The 19200-nt window shown below is 37.6% G+C and overlaps 1 protein-coding gene across 3 annotated transcripts in view; it reads right to left on the reverse strand.

Moving 5' to 3' along the window:
* The window catches only part of LOC135201684 (DNA helicase MCM9-like), a 722480-nt gene that overhangs the window by 401591 nt on the left and 301689 nt on the right, over window positions 1–19200 (reverse strand). For all 3 annotated transcript variants that reach the window (XM_064230820.1, XM_064230819.1, XM_064230818.1), the window contains one exon: window positions 5197–5281. In XM_064230820.1, coding sequence (XP_064086890.1) covers window positions 5197–5281 — 85 coding nt within the window. The remainder of the gene's footprint in view (window positions 1–5196; window positions 5282–19200) is intronic.

The following is a 19200-nucleotide window of genomic DNA, read 5'->3' on the forward strand; positions in this document are numbered from 1 at the left end:
ACTGCATTCATCATTACTCCGAATTTTTCGTCCATTCTCTCAACCATTCTCTCTTCCGCTCCTTTCATCTCTTCTTTCATTTCTACCTTCGCACTCCTTAGCATTTCTCTAATTTCCTCTTACTCACTCTTCAGCTCCTCACACTCTACCCTCAACCTCCCATTCTCTTCTTCCACTCTTTCCTTAGCTTTCCTCGCCAACCGCAACCCCTCCTTCTGCCTCCCCATACTCACTTTCTTCACCAATCATACAACCCACCACACCAACCGTCCTGCAGCTGCCACACCAGCAGCCCCATGTTGGGCACCAATAAATAATGTGATGGGATTACACAAGCTAAAAAACTCAAAACTCAAAACACAAACACATGTACTCACCTCAGACTCAGGGTGAGGAGCTGCGATGCTGTCCGCTGGATTTAACTGGGCTAGGCTAGGCTAGCTGTCGTAACACAATACACATCAACCATACAAAGACAACAACCACACAACAATTCAATAATTACAAAACAAAAAGACCACTGCACAAAAAATCACTATCCATACCAAAAAAACAATCACCCGACAAGTCAACACACCGCCTACGACATCAAGGAACCACAACAACAACACTCAACAGCTAACAACTCCAAAAACTCATCTACAACCCAACAGAACTCACAAGCACAACAAACTCAATAACACAAGCACAACAATCTTCAAACATACAATACCAACAATAATTCAAACACCTTCAAGAACCACAAAATAACTGACCATCAATAATACTGCTACCAAAAACTCTGACCAACACCGGCTCTGCTCCAAGACTCTCTCACTTCTCCCAATGCTCGTAACCCTGTTTGCCACCGATATACACAGTGATCACCACAACAGACACATGCTTACAACTGCTATCAAACAACTCCCATATATTCCTCAACTAATTTTGCTATCTCTCTCAACCCTCGGAGACGTTGTCAAATATAAACTACCATCATTACTCCCCCATAACTCATCCTGGTCAACAGAGCAAGGAAGAGTATCATGCCTCTGACATATTGATTACATATAGTGTTCCACCCGTATTCGGATTCTCAAGATTCGCAGACTCACCTATTTGCGGATTTTTCTTTAGACCACATCTACCCATTATTCGCGGAAAAGTAGCTCATTCGCAGGTTTTTCCAACAATAAATATTCAGTATTTAGTGTGCCTTGTTATTTCCATGACTAAATACATTTTTATGATACAAAAATGACTAATTTTCAAATAATAATATTGATTAAAAATGTATTGGAAATTTTAATAAGATTAAATATTCATATAATAAAATTAATAATTCTCTCTCTTACAGAGATACATATTATTTGTATGATAAATTATTTACAGTGGTCCCCCCATATTTGCAGGGGATGCATACCAGAAGGTCCCCCCCCCCCATATTGAATGTTTAGAACCTCCCTCTATAAATGCTTATAGACTATCTTGAATGTGGCAACACCAAAGTATCCCTACAAATACCATCCTACATCAAATATATATTAAAATATCCTCCTTATTACTGTTCATATTATTATTATTGAAATATTAATTATACTATTTTAAAGTAAGTCTTACATTTTATGGTTATAAGTACACACGTACGTACTGCATGACTAAAGTTATGTGTGCGCGTTTTCTTTCATACAGTTACTATTTAAGACATCCCGTTTTCTTTTTACGAGGGAAATAATTGTCTGTAAATTCACGAGAGAGAGAGAGAGAGAGAGAGAGAGAGAGAGAGAGAGAGAGAGAGAGAGAGAGAAACGTCCCACAATGGATTGTAAATACTCTTTTTTTTCGACTTCTCGTAGAAGGTAGAGAATATTTTTATGAAATTTTTCTTGCACCATGTGCATTTCCATATCTTCCTCTTTCCGCTGATGTGGTTTTTTCTTAAATAAATTAACTGACCTCAAAGTTTCCCTGGCCTGGAGGGGGGGGAGGCGCGCCTGCATATGCTTTTTTAGCCCAGCTCTCAAGGATTAAACCTAAAATATTATCCAACTGACGTTGAATAACAACCAAAGAAGGGTCCACTGCATGATCAGGCATTAACATAGGCTCGGGCACCAATAGGCGCAATGGGACTGTTCTGACATCAATAGACAACCTAGAGCTAATGGGCGCTTTCCAGATGAAACATGCTCTGAAAGTGCTGAGAACTCAGGAGGTAGCAGAAGTTTGGAGACGAACATTCAGGAATGTGTCAAAGGAAGTTCAGGCTCTACTGAATGTTTGAGAGCCAATGGGAGCACATGAGCAAAACACTTGGACGCCAATGGGCGCTCAGACACCTTCTTCAACACAGAATGCTCAGGAGTGTTGACTGAGCACAAAGACGACGACTTTCTAGAGGCAGAAGTGCGTTTTCAAGAGGAGAGGCGTTTAATGGAAAAATACTGCCCCTCTCTACATCTGGATGCTCCTGGGAAAAACGTTTGGGACTGTTTCAGAAACTGCAAGGCAGTCGCTGATCTAGGGAAGGCTCTCTAAACCTTTTAGGAAGAACTGTGGAGAACAGGATATGTCCCTTGCTCATCTTTTCAGCAGACAAGATTTGTCAGCGAAGCGTCACTGGCGCCCGGGACCAGAATTTCCATAACTAGACAGGCTAGATGAAAGATGACACACTTCTATATAGGGGCACTGTCGTAACATGGGAAACGTTAATAGGTCCACCTGAGGGGGCGATTCCATGGGTAGACATCACCGACCTCCCTTGGGCTACCAATATGACTCCTCCCAGGTTTAGGGGAGTATGCCAGGGAGCTTTGGCTGGGAGAATCGGCGAAATGAGCAGCCACTTCCTCTACTGACAATTACCCTACACTTTTATTACCCACTTTGTCCACAAGGACTTTAACTGATGAACCTAACTGCTCCATAGCATTCATCATTACAGAAAATTTCTGGTTAACTCGACTCGAGGCTGGCTATGGGGTTGGGACTGGGAGTAAGGGAGCTGAGGTGAGGAGAGGGTGTAACAGGCTGAGAACTGGGAATGGGTGAAACAGATACAGGTTAAGCAATAGAGACTCAATATCAACATCAACAGAGACTTAATATCAACATCAACAGACTTAGCAACCTCTTGATTAGCTAACGTCTGTTTATTGCCTTCCTTTTTAGTCTCTTTCTACTTTAGTTAAATGGCTAGTCAAAGTCTTCCACATTTTACTTCCCCAAAGTTCACATTCCTGACAAGTCAATTCAGGGGAACAAATTTGATCCCTGCAATTAGTGCATAAAGTATGCAGACCATAATAAGGGTTGCCAAATAACTTGATAGTCAAACCGCAGTACAAAGCCTAAATAACTGCGGCAATTACCTGAAAAGTAGCCCAATTGTTTTTATCCAACATGAAATAGAGATTGGATAGAAAATTGTCAGTTGATAACATGCTTTAGTAATGAAGAAGGAAGTGAAATCAATTAACCAAGCTCTTTGTGTCAATTATTTAAATGAATAACAAAAAATTCCACTTCTTACACAACTTGGAAGTACAAAAATATAATGAATACTAATTTTTCATTGCTGGGAGAACAACCACTGTAACAAAATAAAACATTATTCTTTGAAATGTATAAGAAAAATCATTATTCACGATAATAACAAAAGGATCTTAACGAAAACAGAATAAGTCATTTTCATAAACTGCACTTAAACACTGAAATAATAAACTACTAACCTTTTCACCCTTTCAAAACTGTAACAAAAATTGTGTACCTAATATCAATAAGGATTATAATGTTTTCTTATAAACATTTCAATTGCACTTATTTGGCATTTTAACACAGTTAACCTTCTCACTGAGTGGGGAAAATGAATCTGATTAGTGCCATATTTTGAAATCAATTACCCTCAACGCTTCAATTCCTATCTAGTGTCTATACGGTGACAGTCTGTCTGATCAACCAGCTGGTAAAACGAACAGAAACATTAATAGATTCAACCTATGTCTTTCCTTCAGAATAAATATGAAATATTACATTTGTAAAAGCAATTAAAATGGATTTAGTGATGCCTCGATTTTGTTTCACCAAAGTAGCCAAATTTGAGGTCAGTAGCGGCACCATTTCATAGCCCGCGGCAAGCAGTTCAAAAGTAGCTCAATTGGGCGGGTAAACCACGGGTTTGGCAACCCTGATCATAACAGGCTTTAATTAACCTAGTATTGCTTGCAGCCCTTGCTGCAATACCTAACACTCTGGGAGCTAAAGTTGGGCATTGCCAGTCAGTCTAAACTCAACAAGGTCTAAAAATTCTAAGTTTAGTAATTACTGTCAAAATCAGTAATTACAGTCTATAAAATCCTGATGCTGTCTAATTGTGCCAAAATGGCTACCAAAACGACAAGAATATTTCACCAATTGCTACAATTATGATCAACTGAGAAGTAAAATATCCAAAATTTTGCTGCTGCTCATAACTGATATACAGCATCAGCATTCAGAAACAAATTGAAGCTCTATGCTGACTTGGTTCCTCTCTTATCCCGAATGTAGACGGGTTAGTCGCCTAACCAAAACAAAAGCATCACTACCGTGAATTTCAAAATTCTAGCTGCTGGTGAAGTTGAAACTATAGCTGTGTAATTACTAGGTAAGTTGCTTATATAAAAATAATTATTCCAGTAATACAAGCCTCTTTTAGCAGTTAAAAGTGATTTTAATTCTTTCAATAGTATAGGCTCAATCTGCTGATTCTAAGAACATAAACATTAGTCACTGTGAATGGCAGAAGATCTTTTTATACATATTACAATGATTATATAACTTCATAATAGTACAGTATAAATTGATTGTGAGTAAAATATCAATTTCATTACCATTAAATAAACACCCAGCCCAACCAGTAAGCATCAATTATTCAATTTACATATTGAATAACTGTCTGTAATTATACTTGTTGTTAATGATTTTGTCAACCTCAGTATCTCAGGAGAAAGAGTTACGCCATTACCATAAACCAGCATAGTGAAAACAGGAAAGTTTGCACGTATTTAAACCCCTCTTGACTAAAGTTAATTGCTTGTTTTGAGAACAATCAAATATTTTGAGACTAATCATGTAACTGTCAAACTTAAAAAAGGGCAAAATTATCAACAATGCATTTCCACCAATACACGTGGCAATAATTTTTCTGCATTTCCACATATACTAAATACTTACAGTAACATTATTTGCTTTCAAAACAATCTCAATATCAGGTCTAATTTCTTTGTTTACTGGTCTCCATCGTCTATGAACTGTTCCGCTGAAAAAAAAAAAAGGCATGAATTTCACAAAAGAATAAACAAATGAACATTACTGGAAATTATCTGGCAGCAAACCTTTAAGTCAGTGATGTCAATGTAAAAACAAAATTTGACAAGAAAATTATATTTTCATTTCATAATAAAATTAAGTTTCATCCATACTTACCAAGAAATTACATAGCTATAGTTTCTAACTCACATAGCACCATTTTATTTTAAAAATTGCAGTACCATTTTGATTATTTAGTGTAAGTAACAAACCCAGCCCACCAACAAGAGTACATATATTGGAAATGACTTGGAAGAAAACCTCATTCTAGTAGGAGAGCTACTGCAGGTGAATACTGCTTCTGGTTGGTGCTCATCTTAACCTGTACAGTGCCCCAATGTTTTTGCACATTCCACATTTCCGCACTTCATTTTGTTGCGGATTTTTGTGGAACACATTACGTATTCACTTGTTTGTGGGGGAAATTTCACTAATTCGCAAATTTTTTCATAGGGCAATATTAACTAATTACTGTATTTTCTTTTTACTTTCATTAAATAATTTTTTTTAATTTACTAATTTTCGAATATTAATATTAAAGTAAACAGCAAAATGTCAATAGTAAAATGCTAAATTAAAATCCAACAAAATCACAAATCAGCTTCCCAATGTACAGTTACCTCCAGGAATTTCGATATAGCTACCTCCACCCATTAGTTCCTATTGTATAAGAATGTTATGTTATGGTAACACTTCAGGTCTTTGTTTACCTGTTCCCACATGAATGCGCCTTCATATTGTAACAACAGCCGTGACTGGCTGGAGCAATTTACATGCCCTGTTTCTTCATTTGCATTTTCTTTATTTACATATATCACTGTATAATAATGGCCTCATGTTAATGTGGATATATTTACAAAGAAATGAGCTACAAAAATATAAGTTAGTTATTTTATACCAGCTCTTGATTAACAAGCAGAGTGAAAATCGTAATCTGTCTTTAGCCATACATTGCCAACTTCCAGCCACACACTGGTTTAAGCACCGTTAACACATTCACGTATCAAGTCACGAATGCCCATGCATGAACGGAAATTGGTAGTTGGAAACCACTTACGAAAGTACTATGAAAATATCCCGAAATGTGTATTTATGATAGTGTGCATTTGGGGCAGAGTCGGGAGGTTGCTACGAACCATCCCAGTATGCGTGGGGAGCCCCGATCGCTTCAGCCTGTTCAAAAGCTACGTGCCTGCTCATGCCATCTGTCATTTTGTGTTGCTCCAGACACACAGCGTGGTGCATCCGTGATGTGGTCAGCATGCCATCGGGGCAATGACGTGTGGTCCCCCGCTGCGGTTCCAATCCCACCAAACAGCTCAGGTCCCCACGTGGTTCGGGAACATACGGACCAATAGCGCTGCTCCCCTGAGACCCATTTATGATGACTCCTGCTGAGTCGGGTGTATGAAATGCAGTGCGGTGGGTAGGCGGCATCAGTTCCTCTACCAGACACACAGCAGCAACATCAGAATAATAACACAAACAAGACATATGCAAACAACTATATAGTTGAAAATAACTTATATTTCAAGGAAAACGAATAAAAATGAATATGCAAAATAACATAATTAAACAATAACAGTTATTCAATGAACTCAAATATCAGTACCAAAATGAACCGAGAATAACAAATAAGACATATGCAAAAAAGATATAATTTCTTTGGCTTTATGTCTGAAATGAAGTTGTTCTCTGAATTTGAATAAAAGATTACGTTATTACCTTCACTGTTTGCTGTTTGTTGTTTAGTGAGTGACTGGGATTACTCTCTCTCTCTCTCTCTCTCTCATTTTCCTTATCTCATACAATGTTTATCTATTTATCTATCTTTCTATCTGTCTAAGTTTTTTAATGCCTCTTTGTCAAGACATTGGGTGCATGTTACATTGTGGCATTATCACAAGCTCAAAAACAAGCGGGCAAAATCCCCCCACCCCAACATAAACTCAATCAATCCAGCTGCCAAACTCACCCTCAGTCACACTTTCTTCTTTACACCACGGAATACACGCAGGACAATTGACCTATACCTACACACACAACAAAAACACAAACACATGTACTCACCCAACTCCAGATACTCTGGGCTATGCTGTGCTGTCCGCTGGTCGAGGTCGCTGAGACACTAACAACAAAGACAACAACCAGGAACCACAACACTACAACCCAACAACATAACACCCAAGGACCAAAACCCCACAACTCAACATCAAACAAGGGATACAACCACAACTCAACAACACAGCATACAACAAGGAACTCAACCACAACTCAGCAACACAACAACAAACAAAGAATACAACCACAACAAAAGACCACAAAAAAACAACACACACACACCCACTAACAACAAGGAATCACAACAGCCCACCAACAACCCTCAACCATAAAAACTCACATATAACTCAACAGAAACTCACAAGCACAACAAATCTAACAACACAGGAACAACAATTCCAAAGCAAACAACATCAAACTTAACAACTAAACAACAAATTAATAACACAACTCAACTGATTTTCAGTGCCTTCACAGACCGCTGCCGACACTACTGATCATCACCAGTTCTGACTAAAGACTGACTCAAAACTCTGACTCCAAAACGCAGAACTCTAACAACTAACTCCAGCTGCACCAACAGACAAACCAGAACTCATCAACAGCCAATTCAATTGTTAAACATCCATCCACCAATTATGTTCTCTCTCTCCTCTCAAGGACGTGGCCAAATGGAACTCCCAAAAGTCCTCAATAATGTTAGGTACAAATTGACCGGAAATTATTTGATGCATTTGCAGACAGGATCGTTACCACTAAAATGTATTATTAACCCTTAAACGCCGACTGGACGTATTTTACGTCGACATTTTTTGTCTCTTGGGTGCCGACTGGACGTATTTTACGTCGACATACAAAAGTTTTTTTAAAAATTCGCGGAAAAATACTTTTAGGCCTACCAGCCGAAAACTCTTGAATCACACGCCTTGGGGGATGCTGGGAGTTCACGGATCAAGGTGTTGTTTTGTTTACAATCGTTACGCAGGCGCGCAAGCGCGAATTTCTTTCTTGCCGCACTAAAAAGTATCTGTGACACATCTCGGAAATTATTTTGTCACTTTGACATAATTTTTGTACCATTTTAAATTAGCCGTTACATGGAGTATTATATATGAAAATGTGCGCATTTTTATGTAGAATACAACCAAAAAATACTCATGATTGTAGCTTTTATCAGTTTTGAGATATTTTCATATAAATAACGATAAGTGCCAAAATTTCAACCTTCGGTCAACTTTGACTCTACTGAAATGGTCGAAAAACGCAATTGTAAGCTAAAACTCTTATATTTTAGTAATATTCAATCATTCACCTTAATTTTGCAACTAATTGAAAGTCTCTAGCACAATATTTCGATTTATGGTGAATTTATGGAAAAACTTTTTCCTTACGTCCGCGCGGTAACTCTTCCGAAAAAAATCATACATGCGATTGTGGTAATGTTTGCACCATTTTAAATTAGCCGTTACATAAAGTTTTATATATGAAAATGTGCGCAATTTCATGCACAATACAACTAAAAACAACCCATGGTTGTAGCTTTTATCAATTTGGAAATATTTTCATATAAAAAATGATAAGTGACAAATTTTCAACCTTCGGTCAACTTTGACTCTACCGAAATGGTCGAAAAACGCAATTGTAAGCTAAAACGCTTATATTCTAGTAATATTCAAGCATTTACCTTCATTTTGCAACAAATTAGAAGTCTCTAGCACAATATTTCGATTTATGGTGAATTTATGAAAAAAATTACATTTTCTTTACGTCCACGCGGTAACTCTTCCAAAAAAATCATACGTGCGATTGTGGTAAGGTTTGCACTATTTTAAATTAGCCTTTACATAAAGTTTTATATATGAAAATGTGCGCAATTTCATGTAGAATACAACAAAAAATAATTGAAGGTTGTAGCTTTTCTCATTTTTGAAATATTTGCATATAAATCACGATAAATAGAAAAAAAACCACGTTCGGTCAACTTTGACTCTACCGAAATGGTCGAAAAACGTAATTGTAAGCTAAAACTCTTACAGTCTAGTAATATTCAGTCATTTATCTTCATCTTGAAACAAATTCGAAGTCTCTAGCATATTTAGATTTATGGTGAATTTTAAAAAAAAACTTTCCTTCCCTCCGCACGCGGATTCTCCGCCACAAATCTCCGAAATGCGTACGTTCCATTCTCGGAATATTTGCTCCGTTTCATATTAGGCATTTCATAGAGTTTTATATATGAAAATGTGCGCAATTTCATGTAAAATAAAACGAAAAATATTTGAAGGTTGTAGCTTTTCTTATTTTCGAAATAATTGCATATAAAAAAATATATATAAAAAAATTCGACATTCAGTCAATTTTAACTCGTCAGATATGGTCGAAAACTGCATTTGTAAGCTAATATTCTTACAGTATAGTAATATTCAATCATTTGTCGTCATTTTGAAAGAAATTGGAAGTCTCTAGGACAATATTAAGATTTATGGTGAATTTTTGAAAAATATATTTGTTTACGTCCGCGCGTTACGAATTCATGCATTATTTTGTGATAATATTTTCTCTGTGTTGCTTTTATCGTTTTACAATGTGTTATATACCAAAATGATTGCAATTTAGTGTACATTACAACGAAAAAAAAAGTAACTTGTTACCTTTAACCGTTTTGCGCACAGCGCCACTTGAATACAATTATATATGAAATTTCGTTTTTGCGCTATCATATATCGCATTATTTATATATGATAATGATATATATGAAAATGTGTGCAATTTCATGTAGAATACAACAAAAAATAATTGAAGGTTGTAGCTTTTCTCATTTTTGAAATATTTGCATATAAATCACGATAAATAGAAAAAAAACCACGTTCGGTCAACTTTGACTCTACCGAAATGGTCGAAAAACGTAATTGTAAGCTAAAACTCTTACAGTCTAGTAATATTCAGTCATTTATCTTCATCTTGAAACAAATTCGAAGTCTCTAGCATATTTAGATTTATGGTGAATTTTAAAAAAAAACTTTCCTTCCCTCCGCACGCGGATTCTCCGCCACAAATCTCCGAAATGCGTACGTTCCATTCTCGGAATATTTGCTCCGTTTCATATTAGGCATTTCATAGAGTTTTATATATGAAAATGTGCGCAATTTCATGTAAAATAAAACGAAAAATATTTGAAGGTTGTAGCTTTTCTTATTTTCGAAATAATTGCATATAAAAAAATATATATAAAAAAATTCGACATTCAGTCAATTTTAACTCGTCAGATATGGTCGAAAACTGCATTTGTAAGCTAATATTCTTACAGTATAGTAATATTCAATCATTTGTCGTCATTTTGAAAGAAATTGGAAGTCTCTAGGACAATATTAAGATTTATGGTGAATTTTTGAAAAATATATTTGTTTACGTCCGCGCGTTACGAATTCATGCATTATTTTGTGATAATATTTTCTCTGTGTTGCTTTTATCGTTTTACAATGTGTTATATACCAAAATGATTGCAATTTAGTGTACATTACAACGAAAAAAAAAGTAACTTGTTACCTTTAACCGTTTTGCGCACAGCGCTACTTGAATACAATTATATATGAAATTTCGTTTTTGCGCTATCATATATCGCATTATTTATATATGATAATGATAATATTTTTCATTTCTGATGGTTGCATACTAAACTTTAGCCAATGATAAAAAAAAGGAGCCAAAAATGAACTCTTAATCTTGAAAACTAACCGCGCTGTGATTTTTTGAAAAAAATATTTTTTCCGCTTCCGCGCTCACTCTGAAACACCTCCGGCACACGGGCCGACAAATTTATTTTATTTTTTTACCGCCTTGGCTTTCGGCGTTTTAAGGGTTAATATTATTATTATATGATATAGAAGGCAATGGAGGTGTTTAACTAATTATTGAAAATGTGTTGGTAGTAATGATTCTATTTCGCGAATTACTTGTGGCAGTCTTGAAGGGTCTGACAACAAAAAATAAAATAAATATATTGATAATCAAACAAATGTGTAAATCAATTAATATATTTAATAAATATACTTCCTGTAGGCGGTGAATGGAACTGAAATCATGTGTGCAGCACGGCTCTTTTGTACTTAACGTATACCCACCGACGTACGTTGGACTAACATGAGGACGTCGTGTGAGGTCATTACACACACGGTATATGTACGTGGGTAAGCATCCCGTCAATCTTGCGTGATACGTAGGCTTTTTACGCATTACTTCGTACTTACGGTGTGGTGGCCTGTGACATGTATCTAATTGATTGCGATAAACAAACCACCCATTTAGCCAAGTTTCACATGCGTGGGCTTGATACGTAAATGCGTGAACTTAGCTTTAGATGAAGTTTGCTGAGGTCATTGACTCTTTATTAATAACTTTGTCTTAATTCTAGGCAGCTTCAGCTCACAGAATACCAAACATATTGTCTGTTACTATGATTATTTTCAGTGTGGTCATAGCAAGCTTGTAGGTTTGTTATACACCGAATTCAGATTATATGGATGATTCCATATAGTAATGATATATCCTTTATGATAGGCTATCTCGTCCTTTATAGAGTTATGGTGTTTTCGTAATTAGAATCGATATGAAACCCCCTCTACCATGTTAGTCGATTCGAACGTTTTGACCAACGTAGCCTTGTTATGAATAATTATCACATCACCATGATTCATATAAATCATTCGAGCTACAAATGTCCTTTAATATCTAATTCGCTCTACATTGAAATTGATACATTTTCATATATGTACCGAAGGGGAATGTTTTAGTTGATAATAATTTCGTCCCCTCATTGGATCGAACCACTGTCCAGTGGACGGGAACTAAATCAGAACGGACATGGACGTTATCGAGTAGGCCAACAGAGAGGCTAATAAGTTTATATAGATTCTGACCATTACAAATCACCGTCGAACTCGGTCCAGGGGATTGGTGGGATGTTGCGCAGGACCGTGGTCATTGGAAGCTTCTTGTAGCGGCAGCAAAGAGCCTTGGAGGCCCGCAGCCAGTGGAGTGGGTGAGTGAGTGAGTGAGTGAGTGGCACTTGTTCAATATATTCATAACTGGGTTTTACCCACCGTATGATTTAATAGCAGCGTTGTCTGGTTACCGGTGGCTTAGCCCAAGCGCCAAGATGGCCACATAAAATACAAACATAATGAATATGCATCTTTTCCTTGGCTCTTTTAAAAAGTTATCCTTTACTTCATTGTATCCAATAATACTGTATGTAGTCTTATATTACTATAGTATTATAAAATACAAACAAACCAATCATGCTTTGGTTGGAAAAATCAGTTAATGGAGAAAGTATGATAAGGTGAAAGAAATTACTTTTAAAAAGAAGAGAAACATCAGCACTGGTATCAAAAAGGCAGATGGAACTATAGTAATGGAGTCAACAGAAATGTTGGAAAGATGGACGGAATATATTGGAGAATTGTTTGATGACGATAGAGTAGAACATCTAGATTTCAATGACAACGGAGAGGGACCAAGTATAATTAGATCAGAGATAGAGGCATCTTCATAACAAATGAAAAGTGATAAACCAACAGGTGATGATGGAATAGCACCAGAGATGTTGGTAGCTCTGGGAGAATACATCACTGATATATTGTTGGAAATAGCGGAAGAAATATATGAAGATGGAGAGCCTGCAACACAGATGTATAAATCGGCATTAATCACAATACCAAAAATACCAGGAACACTTGAGTGCAATAAACACCGGAATATCAGTATCATGAGTCAGATCACAAAAATAATATTAAGGATTGTTTTGAACAGAATATGAAATACAATACACCCAGAAATTGGTAATGAACAATGTGGTTTTATGAGAGATAAAGTGATAAGAAATGCAATTTCTATTTTCAGAATGCAGATGAGAGAGCAATAGAAGTGAAAAAGGATCTATGTTTGTTTTGTTGACAATTAAAAGGCTTTTAATCGGGTTAGACGTGTAGACCTTATAAGGATACTGGAATAGATAAATATCGATGGGAAAGATCTAAGGTTGATAAAGACTATATTGGAATCAAGAGGCATCAGTGAAAGTAGAAAATGATGAATCAGAGACTCGGCACATCAAGAGAGATGTAAGACAGGGCTGTGTGTTATCACCTGATCTCTTCACTTTATATAGTGAAATGATAATGAGAGCTCTCAGAGATATGGAAGGAATTCAGGTTGGAGGAGTCAATATTAATAATATCAGATATGCTGATGATACAGCACTTGTTGCAGACTCCCATGATAAACTTCAAGTTTTAATCAGTACTTTACACCAATCAAGCAGAGAAAGAGGTCTGTCAATAAATATTAAGAAAACAGAAGTTATGGTTATCACCAAGGATGAAATACCCCCAAGAATAGATATCAGTATTAATGATGCTGAAACAGTTAAACAAACCGATAGTTTTAATTATTTAGAATGCACTGTCACAAGTGATGGAAAATGTGAAAAAGAGATAAAGAAGAAAATATCCATGGCAAAAGATGCATTTGGTAAGATCAAGAAATTAGTCACCAACTCGAAAATATCTATGAATCTAAGGATGCGGTTTGTGAAATGTTTTGTTTGGTCTGTATTGTTGTATGGCTGTGAAACTTGGACTTTGAGGAAGGCAGACGAGGAGAGGTTACAGGCTGCAGAAATGCGGTTTTGGAGAAGGATGTTAAAAGTATCATGGACAGAAAGGAAAACTAATGAGGAAGTATTAGAGAGAGTATGCGTTGAAAAAGAGCTTTTGGTCTCAGTGAGAGGTAGACAAATGCAGTTTGTTGCTCACATAGTGAAAAGACAAGAACTAGAGCCTCTCTGTCTCACTGGTAAAATCAATGGAAGGAGACCGAGAGGAAGAGCTAGACAAAAATATATCGATGGATTGGTGAAAATGACTGGAGGAAGAATGTCCGCAGCTCAGTTGCTGCAGAGAGCCGGAAATAGAGAGGAATGGCACCCGGATGATGATGAACTCAATTCAGAGCAATTTTCTTGCTTCTATTTAGTGTAAATTAATCTCTAAAAATTATTTATATGGGACAAGGTTGTTTTGTTATATGAAGTGTATTATAGTCCAGCGGCTTAAATGAAAGCGTTGGGCTGCATTGTGCATTTTTTGCTACAAGAGTGAAATTTTGCACAAAATACCTTTTGATACCCTGGAAAGATATAGATATGGAGACAATTGAGAAATGAATGTATGTAAAGCTTTTATTCGGCCAGTTCTCAAAATAGCTGTCATAATTGCCAATTTCGTCTATCATTGCTTTTAAGATTGCTAAAATAACAATTTTAGTTTCATAATATATGTTTTTGGGGTCAGGGACTTCAATAAAACATATGAAAACACGCTAGGCTTTGTCCCCCCATAAGTATTCAGTCATGCACGTTTTCTTTCATACTGTTACTATTTGAGACATCCATTTTCTTTTTACAAGGGAACAATTGTATGTGAAATCACAAATACCAAATGTCTACTTAAAGTATTATCCTACATCAAATATACCATTGAATTGGTATTATTAATATCATTCTAAAGTCATCTTGAACATTTTACCATTAGAAATATATAAACAGCCAATAGCAGAGAGAGAGAGAGAGAGAGAGAGAGAGAGAGAGAGAGAGAGAGAGAGAGAGAGAGAGAGAGAGAGAGAGAATAACTCCTTACGATTTCAATAGATTGAAATGAACGTCTGTAGGCAAATTTTTTCCCCTCCCATAAATATATATATTTCTCCAGAGAAGAGAGAAAGAGAGGACTGTGCAATTATGTTTGTCTGTCTATCAATTCTTTTGCTGAGAGCAAGAGAGATAAAAGAAGGAAGAAATAGAAACACCAACTGTATACCTTATGTAACATCCTGCATCAAATTTACCTTAAATTATTATCATATTACTGTATTAATCTTAGAGATTGTATTAATATAATTTCAAAGTAATCCTAAACATTAGTAGCATTAAAGGTATATACTTACGTACTTATAACACGTAAGAGACAGTTACCACTATGACAAGTATCTTTTGGAGAGAGAGAGAGAGAGAGAGAGAGAGAGAGAGAGAGAGAGAGAGAGAGAGAGAGAGAGAGATAACATAAAACCATTAAATTCGTTGACCATTGTATGGCATTGTTACTTTCCCAGCTCCGAGCGTCACTGGAGTTGAGGTAGGGAAATTGATACATGAAAAGAGAAGGGAAGAATTTTCATTTTAAATTAGTTATCGTATTATTACTACTTCTATTATTATTATTATTATTATTAATTATTATTATTATTATTATTATTATTACTTGAAAATAAAATAAACACGTGCATCTACCATAAAAAATTCTCTCATCTCAGTAAGAAAGAGGGGTTATCCTTACAAGTGAAATGGAAAGGTCATTTTCATCTCTTTAAAATACTACCATTATGAATTTTGTAATTAGTTTTATTATTATTATTATTATTATTATTATTATTATTATTATTAAATAACTGAAATTATTAATAAACATTTTACATACTAGTACCATAAAAATTCTTTCATCTCGGTAAAAAAGAGAGAGAGAGAGAGAGAGAGAGAGAGAGAGAGAGAGAGAGAGAGAGCTTATCTCTCTCTGTTCTCTCAAAAAATACTTATAACGCTTCCAGCGAAAGAGAGGGAGGGAGTTACCACTATGACATTATTGTGTGCAATTAGAGAGAGAGAGAGAGAGAGAGAGAGAGAGAGTTAACCTTAATTAAAAGTGACATGGATAGATTAGTATTGTATTTCTTTAAAATACTATCACATAATATGTATTTTGTAATTACAGTTATTATTATTATTTGAAAGTATTAAAAACAAATAGTACAAGTACTATAAAAAATCTCGATTCTCAGTAAATGAGAGAGAGAGAGAGAGAGAGAGAGGAAAATTTCATGAGCACTTGATGGCAGCAACAAAACAGCTCCTTCCCCCTCCTGTCACTTAACTTGATGTATATCTGACAGTTTTAGTACCTGGAGTTAGAAAGAAGACTGGGATTTCCTTCATTCTTCCATAATTTTTTAAATTTATAAGCTAAAATCTTACTAATTCACTATGGTACTTTCTTTAATGAATTGATATTACTGCTGTATAAATTAATATTAATATTTGAAAATAGTAAATCATTTTTCTGGGCTCAGTTCGTGTCGCTGCGCGAAATATCCCTTTAATCCATTATTTTTAAGGTAAATGCACTAACAAATACCAGAGAATAAATGAAATAAAGAAAAGGTCAGTATAACTGACTCGCTCACCCTCCAAGAGGGCGCCGGTATGAACACTAGGGCGAGTGAGATCACTACCACGAACCTCTTACCAATAGAAATCTCCTACGACAAAACCCCCACAAGAGGGAGCCGACCCACAGAGTGGGCAGCAACTACTACTACTCCATCCCACGCTACCGACTGCTGCGCCTCTGGTGGCCATCCCTTTTGTTAGCGCACGCTTTACCACACGTACTTTTTTGCTCTCTGTGTTTTTCGTGCCCCTTACGAGGATTTTATCTAGATATGGAGCGTTCAGCCATCGCATCAGCTAAGTTAAGTAATCCGTAAGGTTCCTATTTAGTTTTTTTCCAGCTTTGAGTCAGTATTTGCCGTTTTTTAGGTATAAATACTGGCTCTCGGCCGGAAGCATGGCGGCATTGTTCTGCCTCGTGGCGGGTTCGTTCTTGGTCTTCCATACCTAGAACCTTCCCTTTTTACTTTACGCTCTATTACTAGTTATCTATGTTATGTTAGGGGTCCAGCCTACTTGGTTTATGTCATGCATGCATGTCTTCTTTACCTTGCGTAGGCATTTGTTTCCATCCAGACCCTAGCCTCTCTCGGGTTAGTCGTACACTCCTGGATTTTTTCTACTACTGTTTTGTTTTCCTACTTTCATTTTAACTTAATTTTTAGTGATTTTATGTATTTTAGGTTAGCCTACGGCGTCTGGCATATTAACGTAGCCTAGGTTCTGTATATCATGGTCCCCACCAGTTTTATTGCTTCCTCTCATCAGTTTTGTTGCTTCTACGATAGCATCTCGATGATTAGTTTGGTTGCTTAAACCTAGGCTATGTTTTTTGGTGTGTTTTATCGTGTTACCGCTTCGTGGTCACCATGTGATCGCGAAGCAGCCAGGCGCCCGTCCAGTCACCCTACCCTCCTCCCGCTCTCCCATAGAGCCGGGGGGAGGGAGGTCCGTCCTCGCTCGCTCCACCCGGGCCTGTCTCCCTCTCTCCCTACGCGGAGGGAGTAGGGGAGGCTGGACAGACCCAGGACTGGACTTGACCGTTCTCTTGCTTCACGGTGCTTTGTTGTGGACTGGGTTAGGGGGAATTGGTCTTCCCCCTCCCTTTTGTTTACTCCGTTCGGCCCCGTTGTTTGCTCGAGATCTGTTTCGCCCTCTCGCTCCTTCCCGGATTGTTGGTGCTTTTTTATCTTACCGGAGCTCCGTCAATCACGAGGAAGGGAGCTGGTTCCCCGCTTGCGGGCGGACCTCAGGCGTACAGTTGGTCTTTTACTAACCATCCCGTTTCGTCGATATCGGGAGACGAACACCTCCACGAACCGGAACTATTCCGGTACTTAGTGCTAATTATGCTAAGTGTATTTAAGTTTATTTTAAGCGATTAATAAGTGTATTTAAGCTAGCTTAAGCCGGGTTCCTCCTTACTACGTTGTCACACCGGATCATTCCGGGGTTATAGCCTATTCAGGTCTAAGGGAGGGGTTATGCCCAAAATTTTTCGCTCTCCGGCATGCATCGGAGTTCTATTAGCCTGTAAGTGATGTCTTTTAGGGTACTCATGTATCTTTTCACTTACAGAGACCACCAACTGTGAGCATCCGGGATGCAACGCCATGCTCCAGGACCCCTGTGGACACGAAGTCTGCAGGTCCCACGCTCCGTGCGCGACTCCGCATGGGAATCTGCAGGTCTGGTTCCACGAAACCTGCACCATATGTTACGATCTCGTGAGTCAGTTCTTAGACGGGGTAAGTATTTCCAACTCCGTACAGAAATTCCAATAAATGTTTTAGATCTTAAGTTTAATTTTAATCTTTTATTTTAAGCTTAAGCTCTTTTTATATTGGGTATTACATCCCCGATGACTTTTAGGTTAAGCCTAGTATTAGTTAAGTTTTAATCTTAAGTTTAAGCTTAAAACTAATGAACGCCCTCTCTTCCAGGCTCCCACCGTTAGAGATACCGCTCTGGCAACCCTGAGGGCTTGGGTCGGCGGATTCGGGAAGAACGCCGCCAAGGGACAGCCCTACATCCTAGAGAAGAGGATGGCTGTCCTGATCTTCCCCGGCGGCAAGTCGACTGGTTTACGTCGACCCGGCAGAGGCAGCCCGACTATGGCGGCGGGATCCAACAGCAGATCGCCACTTCGATAAAGGAACCAGGCCACGATATCTCATCGGAAAGTCGCGACACTGGATTTAAATGTAGAACCCATGGTAGGTGTTGACGACCGTGGTCGGGCAGCGTAGGTAGGTACGTTGGACACCCAAGGGCTTCCCTTGGGCGCCACTGGGTCTTCTTCTCCTGCTAATTCTCCAGCTTCCTTCCAAGGCTTTACAGGAGCTGAGCTCCTTTATGCTTCACCCGACGCTTTCGGTGAAACCTAAGGTTCAAGGGCCAGAAGGTACTGAAAAACCCTCAAAAAGACGTCGTCGTCGTCCAAAAAGATTTCGTCGGCATCAACGTCTCGTAAGTCTCCGGCTGCAAACCCCGGAGCAGAGAGGTCTAGAGCTTCTGCTTCAAGCTCA

The sequence above is a fragment of the Macrobrachium nipponense genome, chromosome 28, assembly GCF_015104395.2.
Source record: "Macrobrachium nipponense isolate FS-2020 chromosome 28, ASM1510439v2, whole genome shotgun sequence".
NCBI classification, from domain to species: domain Eukaryota; kingdom Metazoa; phylum Arthropoda; class Malacostraca; order Decapoda; family Palaemonidae; genus Macrobrachium; species Macrobrachium nipponense.